The sequence below is a fragment of the Heliangelus exortis genome, chromosome 3 (assembly GCF_036169615.1).
Source record: "Heliangelus exortis chromosome 3, bHelExo1.hap1, whole genome shotgun sequence".
NCBI lineage: Eukaryota > Metazoa > Chordata > Aves > Apodiformes > Trochilidae > Heliangelus > Heliangelus exortis.
Window position 1 is genome coordinate 79412766 of NC_092424.1, and position 24382 is coordinate 79437147.

At 41.5% G+C, this 24382-nt stretch overlaps 2 protein-coding genes across 5 annotated transcripts in view; one reads left to right on the top strand and one right to left on the bottom strand.

The window, feature by feature from the left end:
- The first annotated feature begins 78 nt into the window (after positions 1–78).
- On the top strand, positions 79–17769 carry AKIRIN2 (akirin 2). Of its 3 annotated transcripts, none has more exons than XM_071741366.1 (5): positions 79–1236; positions 12129–12272; positions 12839–12988; positions 16699–16770; positions 17088–17769. In XM_071741366.1, the coding sequence occupies exons 1-5, from the start codon at positions 1035–1037 to the stop codon at positions 17096–17098; spliced, it is 579 nt and encodes a 192-aa protein (XP_071597467.1). In that variant the 5' UTR covers positions 79–1034; the 3' UTR covers positions 17099–17769. The 3 variants fall into 3 exon arrangements, 1 of the variants encoding a protein (XP_071597467.1); XR_011725342.1 differs by lacking the exon at positions 17088–17769 and adding an exon at positions 15686–15879 and having other exon boundaries at positions 583–1236; positions 16699–16732; XR_011725343.1 differs by lacking the exons at positions 79–1236; positions 17088–17769 and adding exons at positions 2475–2771; positions 15686–15879 and having other exon boundaries at positions 16699–16732.
- Positions 17770–23523: 5754 nt separating this feature from the next.
- The window catches only part of ORC3 (origin recognition complex subunit 3), a 36403-nt gene continuing 35544 nt past the window's right edge, over positions 23524–24382 (bottom strand). For both annotated transcript variants that reach the window (XM_071741394.1, XM_071741393.1), the window contains exon 20: positions 23524–24100. In XM_071741394.1, coding sequence (XP_071597495.1) covers positions 23995–24100 — 106 coding nt within the window. In that variant the 3' untranslated portion in view covers positions 23524–23994. The remainder of the gene's footprint in view (positions 24101–24382) is intronic.

The window sequence follows — 24382 nt, forward strand, 5'->3', positions numbered from 1 at the left end:
TCCGGCTCCTGCATGCTCCCTGCTCTGCCCCCATCATGGAGGCCACTGAGCGCACTTTGCCCTTATTTCACACACAGACAAGGGCCCTACGGACACGCAGCCTCTGGATGACCCGCTCAGCGCCTGCCCCCGGCCGCAGCCGGACAGGCCGCGGGGCCTAGCGCAGGCAGCGAGCTCTTTTGCCCCCTTTGTGTCTCCGGGAGCTGACGGAAGCCCTCCGCCTCTCCCACGGAGCAACCAGAGGACCCAGCAGCCGCCTCCGGAACGGAACCCTGAGCCGAGCCCCACTCCTCACGGGCGGCGGCAGCGCCCGATCCCCCAGCCTCGTCCTTTAACCCGCACCTCAGACCGCAGCCTCCGAGGGGGGATTTAAATCAGAACCCGGAAGTCGGAGGGGCCGGCGCGGGGCACGACGGGATTTGTAGTCCCACGGTCTCTGAGGGCGTCCCGCCGTCGAGCCGCAGGGATGGGGCGGGGAAACCACAAGTCCCTTGAGCCTCTGCGGCCGCCACCGCCCCAGGAACGCAGGCGCAGTGCGAGGGTTGGTTTTTGAATCCGCGGCGTTGTTATTGACGCCATATTGCTGGTGTGGGAGTCGCAGAGGGAAGTGCCGCCGCCGCCGCCGCCCGGGCCCCGCCGCCATCGCTCGTCATCGGCGGCCCCACACCGGCTAACCGGGCCCGGCCCCGCGCCCCTCAGCTTAGCTCCTGCTCCGCCACCGGCTGCGGGCGGAATTGGCTCGGACAAGGCAGGGCGGGCAGCGAGAGCGGGGATCCAGCCGGCCGAGTCGGAGCCGCTGGGGGGGCCGGGGCCGCTCCCCAGAGAGAGGCCGACAGGGAGGCGGCGGAGGCCCTGACGCAGCTGCCCCCTCCTTTCCCTGCCGCCCTCCCTTCCCTCCCCCCCCAGCCCGCCCCAGACAGCGGGGAAGGCGCCTCTGGGCAGGGCCGGCTGCTGCCACCACTACCGCCGCCGCCGTCGTCTCCCCTGCCCCTCTCTCCGACCCCACTTCCTCCGCCCCGCCGCCGCTTCGCACCATGGCTTGCGGCGCCACATTGAAAAGGACTCTGGATTTCGACCCGCTGCTGAGCCCGGCGTCCCCGAAGCGGAGGCGATGTGCGCCATTGTCAGCCCCGGCCTCGGCAGCCGCCTCCTCTTCTTTCGCCGCCGCCTCCCCGCAGAAATACCTGCGTATGGAGCCCTCGCCCTTCGGAGAGGTGTCGTCCCGGCTCACCACAGGTAAGGGAGGCGGCCTCGCCCTGCCCGGCAGCCCCCCGGGCCGCGACGGCCGGGGGTGGGTGGATGGGTGGGTGTGTGCGGGGAACTCTGAGGGGTCATGGGGGGACTTCGCCGGGGAGAGGGGTAGAGGGTGCGCAGGGCCGGGGGGAGCCCGGGAAGGCGACCCCGGCGGGATGTGTGGTGGAGGAAGAAGAGGGGAGAGTTGGGTGGGATTGGTGTCCCTTTCCAACCATTTTCTGTTGGACTGTATGGTTGGCAGCGGCGGGGGCCGGGGCTATCCCTTCTCGGCTTGGCACCGCCGCGGCAGAGACACAATAGAAATGGCCGTTTGCAGCAGGAGAGGGGGAGGAGGGACGGGGAGGAAGGAGGAGGAGGAGGGGGTGGGGGGGCGGGTTGAGCCGATGCGGACGGGTGGCCATAGGAAAGGGGTCGGGGGGGTGGGGTGGGGGAAGGGGGAGACTGGCGAAAAGGGACCCGAGGGAGGGAGGGTGGTTTGGTGCGGGAGGATTAATCTGGTGCCGAGGAAAGGGGGAGGCCGGCTTTCCTCACGTTGGGGACATCTATGGGGGGGTTCCCTCCCTCCCCCTTCCCCTCTCCTCTCCTTCCACGAATGCCTGAATGTGGCAAGGAGAGCCGCAGGGGCGAGTCAAGCTGCGGAAACGCTGGTGGGGGCGGGGGGTGCTGGGGGGTGTGTGACCGTGGTGTCTGGGGTTGGGGGTCTGAGGCTCGCTCCTATCCGGAGCCCCTCTCGGTGGGGCCCTCATCGATCCCTTGCAGCCATTATCGGTGGGTCGAGCATTGCCAGAGTCGAGGCGGCGGCACCTCCTCCCCGTTGCTCAGACAGCGGGGGGGAAAGGAAGGGGGTTGGAGGGGAGGGGGGGCGGGAGGGAGGGAGGGAGGGCGGGGAGCACGGCCTGTCATCAATCACCCGCAAAATGCCAGTGGGAAAAGGCAAAAGCAGATAAAACAAAGGGGTAATTCCGCTTCCAGTCCCTTAATGCATGCCACCGTCCCGGATGGCCCGTTCTGTGGCATCCTTAAAGTTTCGTAGGAAAACCGAGCGATGAAAGCGATTGTGTGCAAGGGTGAGAGTTGCCTTTAGGGCAGATGAAATGAATTCGAGCAGTGTCCTCGTCTCGGAGACGGTGGGCGAGAGCGAAACCCTTTTACGATCTTAACGTGTGAGAGATGAGTCAGCCGGTGGCCCTGAAAGCTTCAGGTCTCCTTGTGTAATTGTCGATTAAAAATCAAGCGAGTTCCTTTTACCGAGGAGTAGGGAGAGAAGAAAGGAATGAGCCTTGGCTGGGCACGCAGGATTGATTGGCCCTAGTCTAGTGGGTGGCTTCCAGTAATGCACTTAAGAACGGTTAAGCTCTCAGCCATGAGTGGCTGTAGCGCCGAGGTATGGATCTGTGTCCTTTGTGTGCAGGAAAAAAGCCCTCTGCAGTTGTTGCAGCTGAATTCCTTCTGCTTTGCATTCGGTACACCCTTTTACACAAAAGTTGGTTCCGGATTACTGCTAGCATTGCCGAGCAGTAAGTTTGGATGTGTTTTCAAATTGCTATCTTATCTATGTAGACAGTGTCTTGTTTAGGTATTTTTAGTTATGAAAACTGTACAGTAGAATACATTTTTATAGGTTTTAAGGAAACAAAAAAATTTGCTATGGAGGAAGTATATAGAGGGCATACAAAGTACTTAACGCTTGGCATCAGTGCCTTGATTTTTTTTGAACCTCTAGGAAAAGATCTTGAATGAGTCAGCGGTCTGGGATGAGACTTGTGATGGATGGCACTCCCTGGTACAGTGAGGCATTACATATACTTTGACAGAGGTGTTTAAAATCAGGATTATTTTGATTCTGTTTAGAATATAATCGTTGCTCCATTACAGGGATTTATTTTGACTTGTGATTTTGAGATCGTAGGCTATGAATAGTTTATATAAGTATTGTTAGTAAATGTGTGTTGGTGAATGGAGAGGAATAAAATTTTCACCAGAGATAACCTACAGCAGTATTTGAGATAATAGATATCAAAACTCCTGAATTATTCTGAAGCTGTTAAAAACTGAAATGTTAATGAGGTTGATCAAATATAGGCCTCATCTTCTCTTGAGAAAATCAGAGGTGCAGGAGGTAATCCATGTGAAAAGGTGATTCTGTAATGACAAGGGTGTGTTTTATGTCAGCCATTTGTATAATATAATGAAAAGTGAAGGACAGTAAATCAAAATGTCTCTTACTGCACTTGAATAACATGAGCAGAACTTCAAGCATTTCTAAATTTTGCACATTTGCACAGCTTTTGATTAACATTTCCATGGCTTTTGCTTAAAAGCTATGTAACAAGAAAAAAAATCTTTTTACAGTGCAAGTGCAAATGTGACCATTAAGCAATTTGCTTAGTTTTTACCCTTCATTGAATTTAGGGGTGTTACGATATTGTGTATTCCATTTTCAGCATCAGTGGAGAAATTAGAGGTTATAATTTCAAAGGGGCTGCTTGAAAGATTGTGTGGGATTCATATCTAATTTTGTAAATGTACACTGACTTAATAAATCGTGGTTTTCTTCATTGTTGGAAGAAACAGATGGTTTGTTCTACAGCTCTGAGTTAGGATGAGGCAGAGGGTGCTGCAGAAAAATGTATTGTTTTCCGTTGACTGTAAAACTAATGTAGATTACCATTTCTGATGCAGATGTCTGCTTCTAGGTCAGATAAATCTTGCTCTGTGTATGAAAAGAATTCCAGTCCAATTTTAAAAGTCTCCCAACTGAGTCACTGTTTTGTTAGTTTTTGTATTGGGAAATTTGGTAACAGCAGCCAGAATTCAGTTGACTTCACTTAAGGTTTTCTCAGCCTGTTACTGTAATACTTAGGCTTTCAGCACTTAAAATGTTGGTATGAATTCTAATTAATGAAGATAATTGTCATATGAAATCAGAGCTGAATATAAAACTTGATGTAATTTAGAGTTCACCCTTAAGCATTTTTTTTTTAATCTGCATCTCTGTCCTGGTAGAGTTTAACTTCACCCAGTGGAAACTATGTCAGCACCAGAACTTCTTAACACATGGTTAATCATTTCAAAAATGTATTATCTGGAAGCAGAATGTGGATTGATTGAAGGGGGGGTGCTGAGAACTAAGAATACAGTGGGGTAGTCAGATGAGAAAACAGCTGTCTTTATAGAGAGGTTATGGAGTGGTTATAGACAAATAAACTATATGTCTGTTGGAGAGAGGGTGGGCTTATTCAAGATGAAATTTATCACTCACAATAGTGTTTTAATATTTTTTGGTTATTTGAACAGCTGTTAGGTCACTTCCAGTTTCACAATGAATTTGGCAGCCAAACTGCTGTTGTGGCTTTACCATCTATACTTTCCGTGGAATTGTGTTTACTGGCTTGAGCATACTCAGAATATGTTTGCCAATTTTGGGGTACCGTTGTTTGCATCTAGAATTATGTTATTATAACTGTGTTCACGATAAGTGGTGCAGAACACATCTGTGTGGCAAAAGATGGGTTCAAATTTGAAAGAGTGGCTCTTTTAAAATTTTCTACTGCTCGAATACAACAAATAAGTTGTATTTTCATGTCAGCTCTAGCTGTGAGTGAGACTGTTCTGTATGATTGGAATGACTGCACTTGACTCTGAATGTCTGTGAATAATGTACTTTTTGTTTTCCCTGAAGTACTAAGGGTGCTATCCTGTTTGGAAGCTGTTAAGTGAATATTATGCAGTGAAATAAGGAAGCAATGGCATTTTTCTTTTTTTTCCTCTCAGCTTCTGGATGTTTTAGAGCCATATTTTGTAGTTTTATTCTGTTCAAAGATGATGTTCTGGGGGGAAGAAAAAAAGGAAAAAAACAAACTACACTGAAGTTGTTTTTTAAATTCAGAGGCGGGTCAGTGTTAGAAGGCCTGCACTTCTGGGTATTTCCCAGACTGAAGCTGTGGTGGAAAATATAGTGTGAAAAAATGGAGGTGGGGAGGAGGGAGAAAGACAGTGTTGATCTTAAATCCCTGTATCTCCTAATTCATGATACATATAACTGGAAGACAAACTGAGATGGACAGCTTTCTTTGAAACTCTTCAACCAAATCAGAGGTTAAATAGCAGCTAGAACTTTGTAAAATAAAAAAAAAAAGAATTGTATTTAAAGACTGTTGTGAAATAGCTTAAAATTCAGAAACTTTTGCATGTGCACAAGCAGTTTTTCCTCTATAGGAAACAGTCATCTGCCTTAACACTTCCCCAGCAACTTACTGATGTTGCAAACAAAAAAATTTTAGTGGGTGGCGTAATTGAGAACTACCCTTCAACTCAGGTTACTGGTTGAAATCCAAGCAGAGATAATGTAAAGTATTTGACAGAATATGGAAACTATTGAATTAATGCAGTATACAGTGATGAGTATATATGATTGGTATTTGCTGCTTCAGAGGTAGTTGTATGGCAAATATCTCTAGTTAAAGGTGGCAAATGGGTTTGGTTTAAGAGTCCCTTACTCATGAGGGGCTCTTTCCAAACAGAGGATAGATAAATTTGTCTTTACTATATACTTTTTTCATAGAATAATCTGGAAAAAAATTGATGAAATTAACACAGATTTTCAGGGTAAAGGCAAGAAAATGTCTTTGACCTTTTGGAATAGGAAGAACTGTTAGTCTTCCCTGTTGGGCTGTCCTCCTGTGACCTTTCAGTTGCCCTCTTGAGCAAACTTAACCACTTTTGTCTGAAGTTTGGTCAGGCAGTAGCCAAATACAGGTTTGGCTTTTAAATTAATAGATCTAGTGGCTTCGGAATGTGACATATTAGTAGTACTGTGTCTCTTTCTACTTAATTTCTGTTTTGTTAACATTTATTCCCATGTGTATTATTCCTAAATTATCTTGGCACGGTGCCAGGTTTCTCATTGTGCTCCAGTATTGCAGAAATCATTAGGATTTTTAAAAACAAAACATTCCCACCCCTTAAAAAAAAGGGCAAAACACATAATGGCTGCATCTGGACCTGGTAATTTAACTTATATGAGAAATTCCTTTATAGATGCCTGTGGTGACTATAAATGTTAAATACCCATGGTTGTAGATACCATAAAATGTTGAAGCAGTTTTTCGTTTCAGTGGCAAGTCTGATAAATGCAATGTGACATTTTTCTGTGTGAAGAGAAAGATCTAATTGCTGTGTCTAATACATTTTGCATTGCTTGATTTATTTTTCATTCCTCAACCCCTTGATCAGGAGAACTGGGATTTCCTGAAATAACACATTTGCAGTATGAGTTTATGCATATGTGAGCATTCAGCTTGTTGTGGGAGAACCAGAACTTTCATCAACTTGAGACCTTGAATAATAGGGTCTCATGAGGTATGGCCAGCTCTGTGCTACAGAGTCTGTTGGGAGCTGCTTCTGTCCATTCTGTAGTTATGGACACTGAAGTGTCAGTGTGTACCCTTACCAGTGTTCTTGCTCCTTAGAGCATGGTTCTCTCAGGTGAGCATGATTTCCAAAAGTACATCTTCTATTAATGAAGTCTCACAGACCAGGCCTAATTAAGAAATGTAACGAGAGATTGAGTATGAATAAAACAAGAGAGTAAAAAGAATAACTGGATTATTTTATTTTCTGTCTGTGCCTGTGGATTCCCTGGTAAAGTGGATAGCAAAAGTGAAGAATACTGTTACCCATTGCTCTGTTACAGTGCTTAAAATTCATGTTGTGTGTCAGTAGTCTCGTGGGGAGACTAAAACTAGGAATGTGGGAGCATCAACTAAATGTAGAATAAAAGTGTTGTCCTCATGGAAATGTTGTAAATTTGAACTAGGACAGTAAAAATTGTGCTTTAACAGGAGCTGAAATCCTTGGAAGAGATCTGCTGTTGTCATCAGGAAAGCCTTTGATTGATTCACTTAGAAGAAATCTCAGGCATGGTTCAGGCTTAAATGCATACATTGAATGGTGACATTGCAAACTGAAACCTGAGCTTGAGGTTCCATTTCAGGTCAGGAAAACTGGCTACTCTGATTTCAGCCTATTAAGTCACCTTCCTACATGTTTTGCTGAAGTTTCCTTCAGCTAAATGTAAGAAGCCAGGAACTTAGATGGGAAGTTGCTAGTTTAAAAATCAAGCCAAAAAATAAAATGAAAAAAAAAACATTCAGGAAAAAAATCCTTCTGGGAAAATGATCATAAACTTCATAGTTGATAAGCTGTTACTAAAATGGAAAAAATAATTGTTTGCCTTGTTATCTTTTCAAGTTGAACTGCTGTTACCTTTGTACATAATTTCTAGATAATTACTGGTCAGGATGAAGTAATTAGATGACACAACTTTGAAAAAGAATAAGTTGCCTTTTTATGGTGAATTAAAGGAGGTAAGACTTCCCTCCTTGGAAATTAATACTTGGTTTTGTAATCCATTTGTGTGACAGATCATATTTCAGATATCAGTTCTGTATTCAGAATTGCCCCTTCTTGTTTCATGCAGCCTTCATTGGGTATGTGAAAGCTTCTGAAATGTGAAACATTGGGTCCCCCAGTTCCATCTCAAATTCTGAAAGAAGACTGATATGAATGCTGTCCTTCATCTCAATGCAATATTTTGTGCATATATTTACTCTGCTCTTAGTGCTCAGAGTTCTAGGTAGAAAAAACATCTCTGTACATCTCATTATACCCAGGTGTATTTTACTGACTCTCCTATGCTTTCAGTGGTCATGGTGAGACAGTAACAGTCTTTGTCACTCTTCATCTTATCCTTGAACCTGAAGGAGAAGAAGGGGGCATATAATACACTCTTGTGTAACTGACCGTTTTGAATTCGAAATGTAACTTCTGAAGTACTAATTAATTTCAGTGTTTTTGAACTGTGGCTTTTTCTTGTTACTACCTTATATTCAGCAAGCCTAATTTTCACTTTTGGCACCTCTGCCTGGTGTTTCTTTTTAGCTTGCTCGGTGCCTTCAGAGGTACCTCTAACAAGTAGCAAACACTGAGCACTGGGGATGAAGTAAAATTAAAAAAAAACCTGAGGACAGACCACGGTGATGTATGTTTGATCTTATTAAATATATTCCCTTTGGCATCTCATTAACTAAAATTGCTGCATGATGTTCTTATTTGAACTTCACCTTTAAGATGGATGCAAGTCTTCATTTAATGTGTCAAATGAGTTCTAATATGTACAATGCAAGTTCTCACTTCAGTTTTAATCTTAGAGAAGCTCACATAGATTAAGTTTTCTTTAATGAGTGCACTTTCTATAAAATAATTAAAATGCATGTCACTGTTGAAAAAGGCAATTTGGGCCTCTGCAATGAGGAACACATAAATAAACTGTCCTGCACTGACACCAGTTAAATGCACATTTTAAATCAGTTGTCAACTGCAGAGAGCTAATTAGAAGTGAAGGAAGCTAAGAAACTGAACTTGAAAAGACAGGGGAGTTCTCTAGAATCAAAGTTAGGTTGGAGAACAAGGTCTACTAACTTTAAGGGCTTTACAGTTAGATGTCTGCAAATAGGTGTTGTTAAAAGTTTTCTGGTTTGTACTGCCTTAGTTTCTCATGGCTTTCATGTGCTGAGATGCTGTGAAAACTGTTTTGAACAGAACATTTTTGTTTATCAGACAATTTTTGTGGATTTATTAAGCAAAACTGTAATGCCAGAATTAACTTGCATTTAAATAACTTCTTATTCCATTGATTGTTTAAAAAAATAATTCAACGTGGCATTCAGCTTGTAATTTAAAATGGTCATAAAATTTGTAAGCTTATATTTCACTTCACAGTGAAGTAATTTTGTATAAAGACAGATTTTATGTGACTGCATATTAAGAAAAAATGTCTATTCAGTTTTTGCTGCTGCAAAAATCATCTGCCTGTTTAATTTGAAACATTACTTGTATGATCACTCATGTGAGAAGTCATGAACTTTTCAGTGCTGTGTTAAGCTTGTATTTCTTGACTATTAATCTCCATTTTACAAATGGTGGAAATCGGGAAGTATGAATCACTCTCAGAGTCATCTTGCCTACTGGCAGCATGATACTGAATAGAGCTTGGAGTTCAGTTCTCTGTGCTGAGCAATAGTGCCTTAAGTCAAGATAATAGTGCCTTACCAAAGTAGGTTATTTACATGCTCAACCAGTGTTCAGTCAGAACTTCAAATTTCAGGCTCCTTGTGGCTGTTTGCAATATAGGTAGTATATTCTGTTTAAATAGTTCCCCCCTCCATCCCACCTGGCTTAGTTTTATACCTTTACCTGAAGTCACAGTAATGCAGACTGTCAAAGTGGTTTTGTTGTGACAAGGATCTCTCAGTGTATGTCAGTGGTTTTTCGTGAGATTTTAGATGTTCAGAACAAGATGTGAAAATTGCAAGTTAAAAAGTGCTGCCAAATTAGAAGCAGATGCAATTACTGTAATATTGGGACTTCTATGTCCAGTGTTCAGTATAATTTGGAATAGTATCATGTATCCTTTGTGCACAGATACTAATTTTCTATCCCTGTGGTTGTTGTTTTAGCTCCTGAGTTTTATCCATTAACCAGTCTGTTTAGTTTCATGTGTTTCTGTTTGTTTGTTTAATTTGGTTTCTTTGTTTTGGTTTGGGTTTTTTTCGTTGTTGGGTTGGGGGTTTTTTTGTTTGTTTTCTGGGTTTTTTGGATGTTTTAAAAATTATTTTGGTTGTTAATGTGGTTTGAGAATGTTTGTGCAAGAAGATAATACAAAGGAGAGTTGTAGAGAAGATTCTAATGAAAGTTGTTACACACAAAATTTGGGTGATGTTTTTGCAGCTCATGTAGAATTTGGAAAGTATGCTCTAGATGAAGTAGTGGTAGTAAAGGATGCTTGTGATCCCTTACACTCTTCAGTTACTGTAAATACAGTATGAATGTTTGCAGTCACATTTCTCATAGTGTAGACATGTTTTAGGACAGATATTATCTTCAGAGCTAATTTAGTTCCCACTCAAAATGACGCAGTATCACTTTAGCTTGAGCAGCACTTGATTCTGAGAAAAACTACTGGTTTGCCACCATAACACTGTTGAGGAAAAGTGTTGCAGGGCCATTCTCCTACAAATGCTGTGTGTATGCACGTGACAAATTCTACATGGGATTCTATTTTTGGAAGCCTGACTGTGTCTTGGCTTAACCTGATTAATGTATTTCTGTACCATGGTGCAGTGTAGTATGACTAGTTTTCTACAGAAAGGATGAATCTTCCAGGCACACCTGTGTTCCCCACTTTCTTGTAGTTTCCTTCTCTTCATTTCCCTGCTGTGCTTCTTTATTATGTTTTCTGCATTCACTGCTTCTTTGAGCCAAGTTTTTGATCCTCCTTTAGAGAACTGAAAATTGGACGAGTGCTTTTAAGCATGAGACTGAAAAGGTACTAAACTGCAAAGCCTTCATCAATGGACCAAATCCAAACAAGGAGCTCCTTTGCCGAAAATAATAGTGTTCCTGTTGACTGGAAACAGTTTCCTCTCTTTGTATGAGCTGGAAGCCCCCAGATTATCTTATGGATTTGAATAACCACTGCAAAAGTTAACCTCTGAACCTAGGAATTGGCAAATGTTTGCTTCTGCTTGGTCTAGCATAGATGTCAGGCCACTGACTGAAAAAGCTGGTAGGTGAAGTTACTTGCTACACATGACTGCTTACTAGAAAATGTCCAGGTAGGGCACCTCAATAGCATACACTGTTTGCATACCTGAAAATTGTTAAAGAGTTTTTGGTACTGTTTTGACAAAATGCCAAAATAAGAAGGTACTGAGTGAGTTGGAGTCCTTTGCAGCTCTGACATGATCACACTGATTTGTATGTGTCTGAGCTTTAGAAAGCTGTTTTTGCAAAAAGTTTAGAAGTCTCAGGGGAAGCTGGTACTGAAGGAATTTTTTAAAAATTAATTTGAAAGTAAAAAATTTCATACAGAGGGAGGTTTTGGAAGTCTTCTGTGAAAGTGTCCTGTAAAAAATAGAAAATGGCTTTTTTCTCTTTAGTATCTTATGTTGCCAGATGATAAAGAGTTATGGCACTGATGTACCTGAGAGCCTTTCATTACGTGGAATTTTAGAGAGAAGGCAAAAGGATTGATAATTTTATTGCAAAGATTACTTTTTTTCCCCTCCTATAATTTTACAATGGAGGTGAGATTATTAAAAGCAGTTGCTAGATTTTATTCAGTGCAATCAAATCCTGAACTAAATATTAGGATACTCCTCTAAAAGATACTGTTGATGTGGCTATTGTATTTGGCTAGATCTGAGGCTATGAACAGTGTTACAAAAAGCTGTTGTAGTATCTTGGTTTCCAGTTCCTTGAGATTTTAAACAGTAGTTGCTTTATGCATATTTTGTCTAAATTGTGGTGATTTTTTAACATTTTGCCAGTTTGCCAGTAACTGTACAGGGGAGGAATGGTATTTCATTTACGTTTCTTATTCTGGAGTCTTTTGTTGCCTCTAACTGCTAATGATAAACCCTGTCCAGGGGAGAAAGGTGATTGTAAATTAACTGTGTGAAAGGGAGAAGATAGATCCCAGTAGAAGTTCGCAGCCTAATTTATATATGTGTGTACTGTATGGTTGATAAATTTTAAACTTACAGTGTTTGGGTTCTTTAATAGTACTCCGGTAACAATAGTTGACCTTAACATTTGTGCTAGTGTCCTCCTAGTGAAAATAGTCTGGTTTCTTTCTTCTGGCTGTTGTCATTGTATGTGTCTTAGGTAAAACACTTTTTTTGCAGGCCATGTTTTAAGAGTCTGGCTGTTATAACCTAATTATCATCAGTGTTTGGTGTTCGAGGGGAAATAAGTGAAATACTGAAATTGAATTATTTTAGGCTTAAATTTTCTCACTGTTTTTCTTTTAGAACAAATACTCTACAACATAAAACAGGAGTACAAACGAATGCAGAAGAGGAGACACTTAGAAAATAACTTCCAGCAGACAGATCCTTGTTGTTCTACTGATGCACAACCACATGCATTTCTCCTTACTGGACCAGCTTTGCCAGGTACCCAGAAAATTCTGTGTAATTCTACTATGTGTTCTCAAACCCTGTTTATGTAAATAATTTTCCCTAGTCATTTGGTGGGTTTTGGCACCCTCTTACCAGTTACTGTTGGGTTTTTTTGGCAATACCACTGTTGATCTGGAAGACTGTAGCTTCTCATTTCAGGAATCACTAGGACACAAACCTTGCATTGTTTTCAAGAGACCATCCTGAATGCTCTGCCACTTATAGTGTAATAGGCTTTTGTGAAGCATTTCTCTTTGAAAAAATACACTGTACTGTAATTTTTACATCAAGTAGAAGCTTAAATTTATAAATGGCAACTGCCATTGAAATGATGCTCACAGTGTGTAACACTCCTGGTGTTTTGATACCCATGTGTATTGTGCATTGTAGATGTCTTCCTTTTAGGTGTTTAATAGTAATTAGAGGTGTTCAAAAGGCAGAGACTTTTCTAAATGTCCTGTGAAGTTCCTTCAGTGTAAAAGATGGGAAGAAAATGGATTATATAAATGGTTCAGTACCAGTTCTAAGTGTAAATTTTATTCCCAAATATTTAATCTTAGGTACTTCATCTGCAGCATCATCACCATTGAAAAAAGAACAGCCCCTGTTTACTCTCAGACAAGTTGGAATGATCTGTGAACGTTTGCTGAAAGAACGTGAAGAGAAAATCCGTGAAGAGTATGAAGAAATTTTGACCACAAAACTTGCAGGTACATTATACTTCAAAATAATGTTTTGGGAAGAGTTTGAAAGCTTTAAAACTTTTTCTCATTTTTGTGTTACACTGTTTTTTTCTGACCTAATCTCATTAAGGAATGAGATTGTATAAAGGACAGGGAAAATTATGTGTAGTCATTGATGGATTTTTTTCTTTCATGCTGCCTTAGATAGAAACTAGGACTCCTGTGTATTACCAATCAATGGAACCAGTGGTTTTATTTCAGATGGAGCTTTTTCTTGCTATCATGTTTGGATTGATAATTTCCTCCCTTTTTTTTTTTTTTTTTTTTTTTTCCCCAAAAAGACTTGCTTTTCTATTGGGTTAAGAGCTCTTTGTGAAGGACTTTGGTTTTTTTCCTGCTTTGGAACTGACTTCCTTTTTCTGGAATTTGGCAAGGAGACAGCACTTAAGATTTCCCTTTTTCTCCCCAGTACTTAGCATTACACTGCTGCCAGTCGTGTTTACCATCAGCCCAAGTGTCAGTAGTAGCTGCATTTCTGATGCTCTGTGTTGAATTGTTGCATTCCACATCATTCAGCTGATACTTTTGGTGCCTGATGCCAACTTACCTTTTCATAAGGATCGTGTCCATGTCAGCATTATAAGTAATGACCTTTATTTTGCTGTTGATGTTCCCTACTTTAAAACATCTTGCCAGCATCTGAGCACCTAAATTCTCTTGCATTAAGAAGTAAGTGCCTTCACAGTATGATTTGGTGTCCTGTTTAACATTCAGTGTGATAAGGAACACCTGAATGCATTCCTTGGCAGCAAAACTACTTTTGAATATGCATGGGTATTTTGCTTTGCACCTGAGTACACATCAGGATTAAAGTTTTCAAAAATCTTCACGTGTGGAAATAAAACCTTCTACCAGCATGCCCATGCCAAAAGTCACCAGACTTGCATCAGGCTTGTGGGTTGGCTGTGACAGTATTGTCTCTGCCCCTGAGCCTCTGTTCATCTTCTGTGCTTACTGGTCTGCCATCAGTATGGAAGAAATTACTATAGTTCTGGATCCCTCTTAAATCTACATCTTTTTAGAGCTGTAACTAGAGCCCTAAGTACTCCTGTTTCTTTGGGCCTAATCTTCCTTTTCTGTATTTTTCTTTTTAGCCTGCTTCATGCCTAAAAAATGGGATGCTATTTTGTTCCTCTAATCTATGTACATTAGGAATAGGTTCATTTATTGCATTCTCTTAAATGCATTTCAGATAGCAGTGATCATAACTGAAGACCAAAAATATTTGCACTTGTTCCAGATGCTTTCTGGGTACAAACTTGTAGTTCTTTGCATCAGGAACCCCTCTGGCAAGTTCCTTATGTTTGCTCCATCTGTCAGTTCCAAAGGGAACATTTTACTTTTGGGGGGAAAGGATGGGGATGGTTTCTGTTTGGAGGATTGTGGTGTACAGTGAGATGAGTTGGGTTTTGACTTATTCTTAATAATGGGGGTCAGCAAAAGAGGTACTGGAAAGATACTGTTACTACTGCATCCCATAGATCAAGCCAACAATACATTTTCAGCATTATATGGGAATTCAGAAAGAGACTGCCAAAAAGAATTTACATTCTCCTTACATAGAAGACTAGTTACATTTTTCTGCTGATGGAATGATTATGTATTTTTCTAAACTTTGCACAGCAAGGTGATACCCATAAATTAATGAAGTCAATGGAAGTATAACTGGAAATTCTTTAATCTTGGTTGGATAGCTTCTTTCAAGTGACTTAAATGAGTATTTGGATCTCAGATGTTTTCCTCATTCCTTTCTGAATCACACTTTTCTTGTAGGCAGTTAGCCAGTTCTTTGTGAGCAAAGGTGCCTTTCATGCAGAACGAGTGTTTGATAAGTAGAAAACTCAGATCACTGTGGTGCCCTGATTTCCCCTCCTATCTCTGTGACCTGAAACTGCTGCGTTTGCACGAACTTGGGTTTGCAAGATCCTTTGCAGATACTAAAACAAGAGGAGTGTAAGGGGCTAAGGGAAACTTGAAAGGTTTTCTAGAATCTGTGAGAAACAGTTTTTTATACTAAAGGTCAAGTTGTAGATTATAGTACTTAGGTTTGTATTTGTGGCATTTAGCTTCCTTCTGACTTAAAATAAATAGTTATAACTGGTTAGGGATGCTAGTGGTGCAAGTATCTTTACAAGTGTTCACTTAAATTTTTAAGCAGTTCACTGCAAGTTGCTCTTACGTTTGGACTGCTTAACCTTCTCAATTGGAATGCCTTGATAAAGAGGATTTTTAGTAACTGTGGATTTTTCAAATGTCCAAAGCCATAATTTTAACAAAGATGGTGCTAAAAAGCAGCTGTGTATGTTGACTTAAACGTTTAAAAAAGAAAGCTTGGAATTTGTTTCTGGCCTTTAATACAGACTTTTAGGAAAAGTTCTAGTTGCTGTTGTTATTTTTGGAAATGGTTTCTGGGCAACAGACCCTTCAATCTGCACTTTGTGTTAATTTGTTGCTTGGTTAAGATCCTTGCCTGGCTGCTGAAAAGCCAGCACTCAGAACTGCAGTGAAACAGAGGTCCTGCTTGTGGGCAAAGGGGAACCATGTGCCTTGTGACTCTGGGCCCCTTCAGTCAGGCATGAATGTCCTTAGAGCGTTGGGTCCGGTCCATATTTGGGGCTGCTGCTGCACTGCTTGCTGATTACTGATACCCTGTTTACTTCAAAGGTGAAGCTCATCCCTGCAAGAGGATGGGGACTTTAATGGGGCAAACCTGTGGGACTAGGAACCACTACAAATCTAACTGCATTTTTGGTTGAAGATTGCCTTCTTTGACCTTGCCCTTTTCTCAGAACACCCCACATTGCTGCACATGTATTTTTCCACAAGGGAGGAAGGGGAATGGAGAGGAGCGGCATCTGGTAGATATTACTCTCCTTGTTCAATTTCCTAATTCTGAAAGGTGATATCCTGCTGATGAGTGCAATATTAAAACTGGATAAAATACTGCGAATGTATTTGTATGTTTGTGTGTATAGAAGGAGTAAGCTTTCTGGGAAATAACAGTGTTTAGTTCAAAGTCAAATTAGTACGTGTAATATCTAAATTTCATTTCAGATTACGCAGTAGCTGTTCTCATGAAGTCCACAGTCAACTGTGTGTCTCCTGCTGTGGAGTCACTTTTGTGATTGGAATTAGCCAGGCATTAGCCACTGAGCATTTCATCCTTTTAGTTTGTCATTTACTTTTGATTTCCTGGTGAACACCAAAAAGAATTTCTGACTCTGTAGCAAGTCTGTCTCCTCTATTTCCATTTCATTAAATTAATTTTCTTACATCTGGTAGTGATAGGAGCAAAAAAGTTTCCAACCCTAGCACAGACTTAACACCATGTTTGCTTAACCACTCTGCCCCCATTGTGGATCCGTGATGATGCTTAGCCAGGTGTTAGGTATATTCAGGTCTTTGTGGATGTGCAGCATAATTCTCTTTGAAGATATTGCTTTCTTTCCCATTACAGAAGTTTGTGAGGGGAAGTCTTTTAATTAAGGGGCCATGTGCTGCATTGTTCTCAGGGATGAAAAGAAAACGGCAGCTATGAGCTGTGTAAAATCATTTAAACTGTTAGTGGATGTGTGTTTAATTTACATGATTTATATGTACAAAAAAGAAGCATTGGATGTTTTGGAGCTTGAGTTAAACTTAATATACTCACACCTCTTAATGCTTCATTCTTGCAGAACAATACGACGCATTCGTGAAGTTCACGCATGATCAGATCATGCGACGATATGGAGAACAGCCTGCCAGTTGTGAGTATCTGTTTCTTCTGGTTACTGTAACAGCATTAAGTCAGCGAACATTTAATAATTGCAAACAGCCATTTTTTTGTTGTAAAGGTTCAGCTAGGCCCCAAGTGAAAATACTTTAAATTCATAATATGAAAGACCAAGCTGGGAAGTAACATGCAAGAAAAAATGCAGCTTTTGTTTAAAACACATGAAACTGTTACCCGTGCCTTTTTGTTATTTTTGAAGGAAGGTTTGAGGTTGCCAGATCAAGTTTGTAATAGAACTGGAATTTGTTAACTCCATCATTAACTCTTTTTTTTTTTTTTTTCTCTTTCCAGATGTTTCATGAATCACACTTTCTGCATATGTGGGCTGCCCTATACACCCTGTTTATTGTTGCAAGCTGTCCCCGTAAAGACTTGCAGCAATGCCATATTTTTTCCCCCTGTGAACACAGGTTATTTCAAGCTTTTGTCAGTGGCAACCACTCTTATGCAGCAACTGGTTTTGGAGTGCTCCCTGATGTCAGTACCACCTGGATGTGGACCTTTGCTACCTGTAATAATACCAGTGGCCTCATTTGCTGTATCATTACAATTTGGCTTCTTATGTTAATAAGTTTGAAAAAGTAAAGGATTAAAGCTGGTGTTCTAGAAGTTGCCCTTCACTGGTTGTGTAAATAAAAATGTAGAATGACACTTCTGACTGAAGTTAGTGTGGTTTTCATAACTGTGCACTACAACAAAGCTGTAATCACAGTTAAGTTAGAATGTAATCCCAGGACAATTTTAAGCAAATAGCCCACAGTACTGCCTGTGAAATAGTGAAGGAGGGCATTTCTGTATTCCATGACTTTTTTGGGGGTTAAGAATGGGTTTATATGATTTCTCATTTTTGTAGTTTTTATTTATTCTATCAGTCTTTAACAAATGTTTATTGCTGCAATTTTTCAGTGTATCATTGTTTTACTGCCCTTGTAGTACTGGAATTTAGTTGGAAGAATAAAACATTTACTTCTAATCTGTTTGTTTTTAATACGCAGGTGGAACTTCTGCTGTGTATGAATAAACTTCAAACCGAGTGTTTTAATGAAAACTTTTGTTTGGTAGCAATAGTGGGTGTGTCAGAATTTTAGATCAGGAGAAAAAAGTAGAGGAAAATCTCAGATAATTCTTCAGAGGGAAAGAAGTCTCCCTTAGATTGGCTCTTTGGTTTCCTGCTGTGGAAGTGTGTTTGTTACAGAACTGACAAGAAACTGTTGATTTCACTTGCTGCAGCTGACTCAGAACAGCTTTGCTCATCTTCCTTCAGATGTAAATGACACATCTAAGGAAATCTGCTCATAAGATACAGGTGCTTGCACCACAAGCTGGAACTAGGTAGGTGTTGGAGGAACTAAAGGTGTGTTCAGGCTCAAGAGTTTGTTGTTGGGTGCATTCAGCTGTTTCCCCATCACTGTATTGGTGCTGTGTGGTTCTGAGTTTCAATGTGAATTACTGAAAAACTCCTATTTGGCAAGTCCAAATCTGTGTTGTGGTGGGCTGGAAGTAATGGTTACCAAATGACTTGGGTCATTTGCTTTGAGGACTTAAAAGCAGTTTCAAAGGAAAAGATTTTTTTTTTTTTTTTTTTTTTTTTTTTATGATAAACTGTTGTCTTCTCTGACTTCCTGTCAGCTTCTGGTTAAGTGTAACTCTGTTGTGTTATAAATCTTTGTACAATTTCAAATGAACAGAAGAGTTTTAGTTGAAATGTAATTGAAACTTCAGGTGGTAGATACACACATTAAGCTGCTCGTGCTAAAGCTTATGATTTCAGAGAAGCCATGTAATGAGCTCTGGTTTTTGGTGAACTTTTATTTACTTAGTAGTGAGATTACAGGTTCAGAATTAGGCGCATTGCCACAGTAGCTGGACCATTTTGTGCTCCTTTTCCTGAAACCTGTCTTACTCAAATATTTGGAGTCTTTTTACTGTGCTGTCAAAATCTCAGAAATTGGGAATCTCATGGACTCTTCTATTGGGTCTTCTGTTACTGAAGATAAATCTTTCAAGGGCTAAAATTTTGGTTGTCTGCCTCAGGGTTCTCAGCCCCTCTTCTTCCTGCTCCTCATGTTTGATGTCCTTTTATTATTCACTTGACCAAAGTAGGAAAAACACTGCTACTAGGTGGACCACTACCCAAATTTCTACCTTCCTGATAATCCCCTGTATCTCCTGTGTTTTGGAAGATCCTTGTTACGACTTGACAGAAAGGTGTGTGTGCCTGACTGATGACTTGAGATAGGAGTAGAATTAAGATACCAGCCATTGTGATCATCTGTGTGTCTCATCTTTTCCTTTGGGATAGTAGAGTTATTATAAATAAGATGTGATGTCATGTTAGCACCTAGCCACTCCTCTGCTGCTCCAAATTAGCACTTAATAAGCAGCCATATGGCACATTAAATATAATGCCACCATGGGTGCTTCTGCATCATGGCTGTGGTATGCTTAATTTGTGCCTGTTTAGAAAACGAGGTTGCATTCTTTGAAATTTTTCATTTTTTAACCTGCTGCGTGTCGTGTCTTGGGCTTCAAAACTGGCTCCTTTTCCTAATCTCAGTGCCAGTATCTGACGTGGTAAATTTCATGTGAAGGGCTTGTTCTAACAGGTGATTTACTCTTAACAGGAAAACGGTTGGCTGCTTGAATACTGTTGGAAAAAAATGAGGTTGAAAAAATTGGGGTGCTGTGAGGAGCAGGCTGGTGCTTAAAAATAAACCTGCTTTGGAGCACATTCTCAAAGACTTTGGGGTCACATAGAAATGGGAAAGGTTCAGTACTGAATTATTTGCACTACATTTTGTGGAGGCCACATTTACAGTGTTTTTGCAAGTTGTATGTAACTGCAGCCTCCCCAAAAGCAAACTGAGGACAGTTAACTGCAACTGAAGAGAGTGAAACTGAAGATCTTGGTGAACCTGTTTTTAAGGTGGTGATGTGTAGGTTTTTTCAAGCAGGTCTCAAAAGAGTACTCAGCATTTTTCAAGGTCGAAAAGGAAGGAGATTGGAGCAATCTTTTGTGCTGATGCTTGGGATCTGTCTGTGTACTCCTGAAAAGCAAGATCATTAGCAGATTCTGGTTAGAAACTGTCTTAGGAAAACTCTCCCTCCATTCCAGAGATGGGGATTGGAAAACTCTGTGATTCCACAGTGGGAGGGGAAAAAAACAAGGCTGGTGAAGTATTAAGAGTTCATGCTTTTGTGACCTTTTTATTGAAAGCTGTTCCTTGAGATGAAAAAATGTAAGGATGGATGTTTGGCTTTCACTGGCACTGGGCTTATTCTTGTATTTTACTGCTGTTGCAGGCTTAAGGATAAAAGAAAGATTATACCAAGTTTGTGTTTGAAACCAGTAGTGCAGTAGTGTAAAGAGGTGTCAAAGAACAGCATCCGTAACAGTAGAGAAAACCAGTGAACTCTTCAGACAGGAGTTTCAGGTCTGATTTTTGGCAAGAGTTATGTTGAAAGATGCGGCTACTGAAGAATACAATTGTTACTGGTTGAGAGGTCAAGATTTACATGGTTATTGTTTCAGAGCTAGTTACTGGTTTGTTTTGGGGTTTTTTTGTTTCTGTTTCTGTTTGCTTTCAGTGAGCATTGCAGACAGGTTTCCAGGAGCATCTGCAGAATGTGTTGGTTACTGTGCAGACAGTTGTAAAATAACAATTTTTTAAAATCCTATATATTTGCAGTTGGAATTGCTTGTGTATTTCAGCTATGGTTTCTGAGGGTGAGTTTGGAACATTTACAACAAAAAGCATTAAAAGAAATGATGAGAGGAGCCAAGTGCAAAATTCATACTGTATAGGCAGATTATACATAAACAGCCTGGTGTTTAGTAGGCTGCGAGCAGGATTTCATTAAAGGAGGAAAAGCACAAGATGCCTTTTTCATAGCTGTAGTGTCTCTACTGTTCCTGATGCTTGTTCAGAATTTAGCCACTCAACTCTTTCCAGGTAGCTGGGACTCTGACTACAAAGTCCAGCCTCTGAAGAAAGGCAGACTAAATGTAATTTATAACCAGTTTGGTTTAGTTTGTGTTTTTAACTGTTGAACTTTTCTGCCTTCCTTATTGAAGAAAATGAAATTGCACATAACTTCCTACATTAGTCACCTTTTTCCTTTCTCCATCTAACAGTCTGGAGCTCCAGGTGCTGAATTATGGATTTGATACTGAGAAACCATATACAGAATATCAAATAGGTGACTTGACACTTCAAAATTTATGTTAACAAAGGGAAGATACAGCCATTAACTTGATTTTTCTGTCTTGATGTCATATTACCTGCACATTTGGGGATTAAAAGCCACACACTGTTGAGGCTTGCTTCTCGTTTATTTTCAAATATTTAACCTTGAGAAGGTGTGGAAGTTGGATATTGTGGTCTTCCCCTCCATTTGGTGAGGTTAGGGGAAGGGGGGCTGTGGCAGGGGACAGCTGCACAGACAGCACTTGGCTCCACGTCCTCTAGCAGAGCAGTGAGACATTCAGCTGTTTAGCTGCTCCCTGCTGTCAAGTGTGTGTGCAAGATAAATAGGTGAGGTTCAGGACAGGGGAGGGCTGTTCAGCATTCCCTTCCTAAATTTCCCACCTCCCTCCCTGCTGCTTGAAAGCCTTATGTATACAGATCAGCATGGCTGAGGTGCCCTACGTTGGCCTCTGAAGAACAGTGGCATTTAGAATCATAGAATCATAGAACTGGCTGGGTTGGAAGGGACCTCAGAGATCATCAAGTCCAACCCTTGATCCACTACCGCTGCAGTTACCAGACCATGGCACTGAGTGCCACATCCAGTCTCTTTTTAAATATCTCCAGGGATGGAGAATCCACCACTTCCTGGGGCAGCCCATTCCACCCTCTCTGTAAAGAAATTCTTCCTAATTTGTTTGCCCCCACATCCTCATGGTAGAGAGTAACTTTGGCAGCTGCAGTTCTAAAAATTCTTGCTGGAGTGTTCATTGTTAGGGCTTCCCGAGCTGTGTGTGTATCAGTATAAATGCTGATAAACAACTTGTCCTCCTCAGCCTTTTAATTTGCCTGGCAACATTGAGAACCAGGCCCTCCCTGAAGTAGAGGAGGAAGTATTGCTGTGTCTCTGCAATTAGAGCCATTGGAAAATGCATGACTCCAACCCTCACCTACCCAGAGTATTTAAAACAAGCCTAACCTACCCTATACACGTTCCTGGGTAAACAGCCTGGTAAGTTACATAGTAATAGGACTTCCCCCCCCCCCCCCCCCCCCTCCCCCGTCCTAGTACAGATCTGGTTTATGGAGATGATTCAATATTCAGTGCTCCAGGCTATCGTTTTCAGTTGCTTTGAGTTAGCTGAAGTGCCAGAGCAACCCAAGTGGGAGCACTTGGATTCCAGTGACAGCTGGACCCAGGCACTGCCACTTAAGTGCCTCAAATAAAAGGCAGGTGAGGTTTGCGAGCCTCTTTCAGACAAGTGAGGAAGTCTGGGGCATATTTGGAGATAACAGTCATAGAATCATAGAATTGGCTGGGTCGGAAGGGACCTCAGAGATCATCAAGTCCAACCCTTGATCCACTCCCGCTGCAGTTACCAGACCATGGCACTGAGTGCCACATCCAGTCTCTTTTTAAATATCTCCAGGGACGGAGAATCCACCACTTCCCTAATCATTCAACTTCCAAGGAGGCTGGGAGGCACAAAGTCTAAAAACTTTTTTCTAACCACAGCTCTTTCCCGGATGATAAGACTGACCTGAAGGCTCCACCCATGCTGCTGCAATGCACGTGTCCCAACCCTCAGGACAGATTATCAATGTCTGGCAGGCACACATGGTGTTCTGGAGGGAAAGACAGCTTTTTTCCCTTTCATTTCTAAGCCTTTTTCCACAGTTGGAAAACGTGGGACACTGACATCAGCTTCAACACATTTTTCTCTCCAACCTCAGCCTGACTCAAGCTTAAGCTCAGTGCCTTAAGACACACAGTGTAATTGCTGTGTGCCAAAGAAAGAGACTGGGCTGGTTAGGACACCTGTGTGGCTCTGATAACCTGGATTCAGGTGTAGGTTTTCCTGAATGCAACCTCAAGTTCCTTGGGAACTGGGATTCCAGCAATGCCCATGGCTTCCCATGCTTCAACACCAATTTATTTGTGAATTTTGCTACACCATCATGCACTGATCTGGGACTTCAGGCAGAGAACAGCAGCTCTCTGGGCTGCAGCCATGGGCTGTTCCAGTCCTGTTCCTACAGAGGGAACTCAGGTGTAGGTGTTGCTCCATGCAGGCAGAGACTGCACCCGGGGTTTGCTTACTCTGCAGGGCCAAGGGACTGAGAAGGTTCTTTGACTGAAGATCTGTCAGATAAGCAGTGGTTTAGCAGGCTCAGTCAAGAGTTGTTATTTTCACACAGCTGTTTCCTTTGCTTGTGTACAGTACAAATCCTCAGCAAAGAGAAAAAGTCACAGTGTGTACTTCAGATGTGGATTTTACAGCCTTCTTCTACTGTGCATGAGAGCCATATTCTTGTTTAGTCTATGCTGACACAAGTTCCCCTGACAGCAAAAGCCAGCTAGTACTAACCAGCTGCCCTAGAAAAGGGAATTATTTAAACAGTTTGTTTTGCTTTTCTCAGAGAAGAAAAATTTCTATCTTCAAAGTTACTTAGTCCTATTTCTTCTCATGATTGGGTTTTCAGGAAGTTATGACCAGTTTTGGGTTGAAGAACATGCAGCAGAGGCTGAGCTTGGAAGCTTATTGTCTTTTTTAGCATACTGGTTTTATTTATTTTTAAATTGGTAGTTCCAAAGGTCGGGAAGGCATTTTATAATGATGACTCAAATCCTATCAGCTTACAAGCAAGTTAGTAATACTGCTTCATCACTTCTGTAGCTTGCAGAAGCCAGTGTTGTGCTTTTGGTTTGTTAGCCTGAATTATGTCAGTAAAGTTAAATATCACACATCAAAGAAGATTAAAAACTGGCACAACAATACAGCATTTGGAACATGAGCATTAATAGAGCAGTACATTACACAGGGAGGCTGAGTATTAAAAAAAAACCACACTGCTATTCAAGTCTATCCAGGCACTCAGAATGTATCTCACAACATTCAGTCATCATTGACTTTGACTCAGTGTGCAAAGCTAGAGAGGACAAGTTCAGTGGGATCACAGCCATTGCACAACAGTAGAGAGAACAGGTTTATTAAGGTCCCAGTAGCACATTAACAGCCTCCCCATGTCAGCCTTGCCACGTGGTCAGTTTTCTGCTTGCTGGACTTTATGAAGCCCAAGAGTTCCAGTTCAGACACAGCTCGAATGAAACGAGCACTGAGAAGCCAGTTAAGGAAATGGATTTATGCTTCCATGACACACTGATGGAGACAAGGTTCTCTCCAGGAGGAGAAAATGACACAAAACATGTTGCAAACTGCAGCTGTTGGAAATAAGGACAGAGCATGATTTACCTACAGAAGCACAGATCTTCAATTTTTTTTTTTTTTTAAATTTTTGCTACGTGCATACAATGTGCAAATTAAAGAAGAATTCCTCTGCCTGCTGAAAGAAGAGTTCCTCTGCCTGCTGCTAGAAGCTTAAAGCCTACAAAGACAC

Bases quoted from the DNA above. Each gene is read 5' to 3' on its own strand.
- AKIRIN2 (XM_071741366.1), top strand. From the start codon at position 1,035: ATGGCTTGCGGCGCCACATTGAAAAGGACTCTGGATTTCGACCCGCTG. The intron at 12,273-12,838 runs GTACCCAGAAAA...ATTTAATCTTAG, and splicing joins TACTGGACCAGCTTTGCCAG to GTACTTCATCTGCAGCATCA. The intron at 12,989-16,698 runs GTACATTATACT...TCATTCTTGCAG, and splicing joins TTTGACCACAAAACTTGCAG to AACAATACGACGCATTCGTG.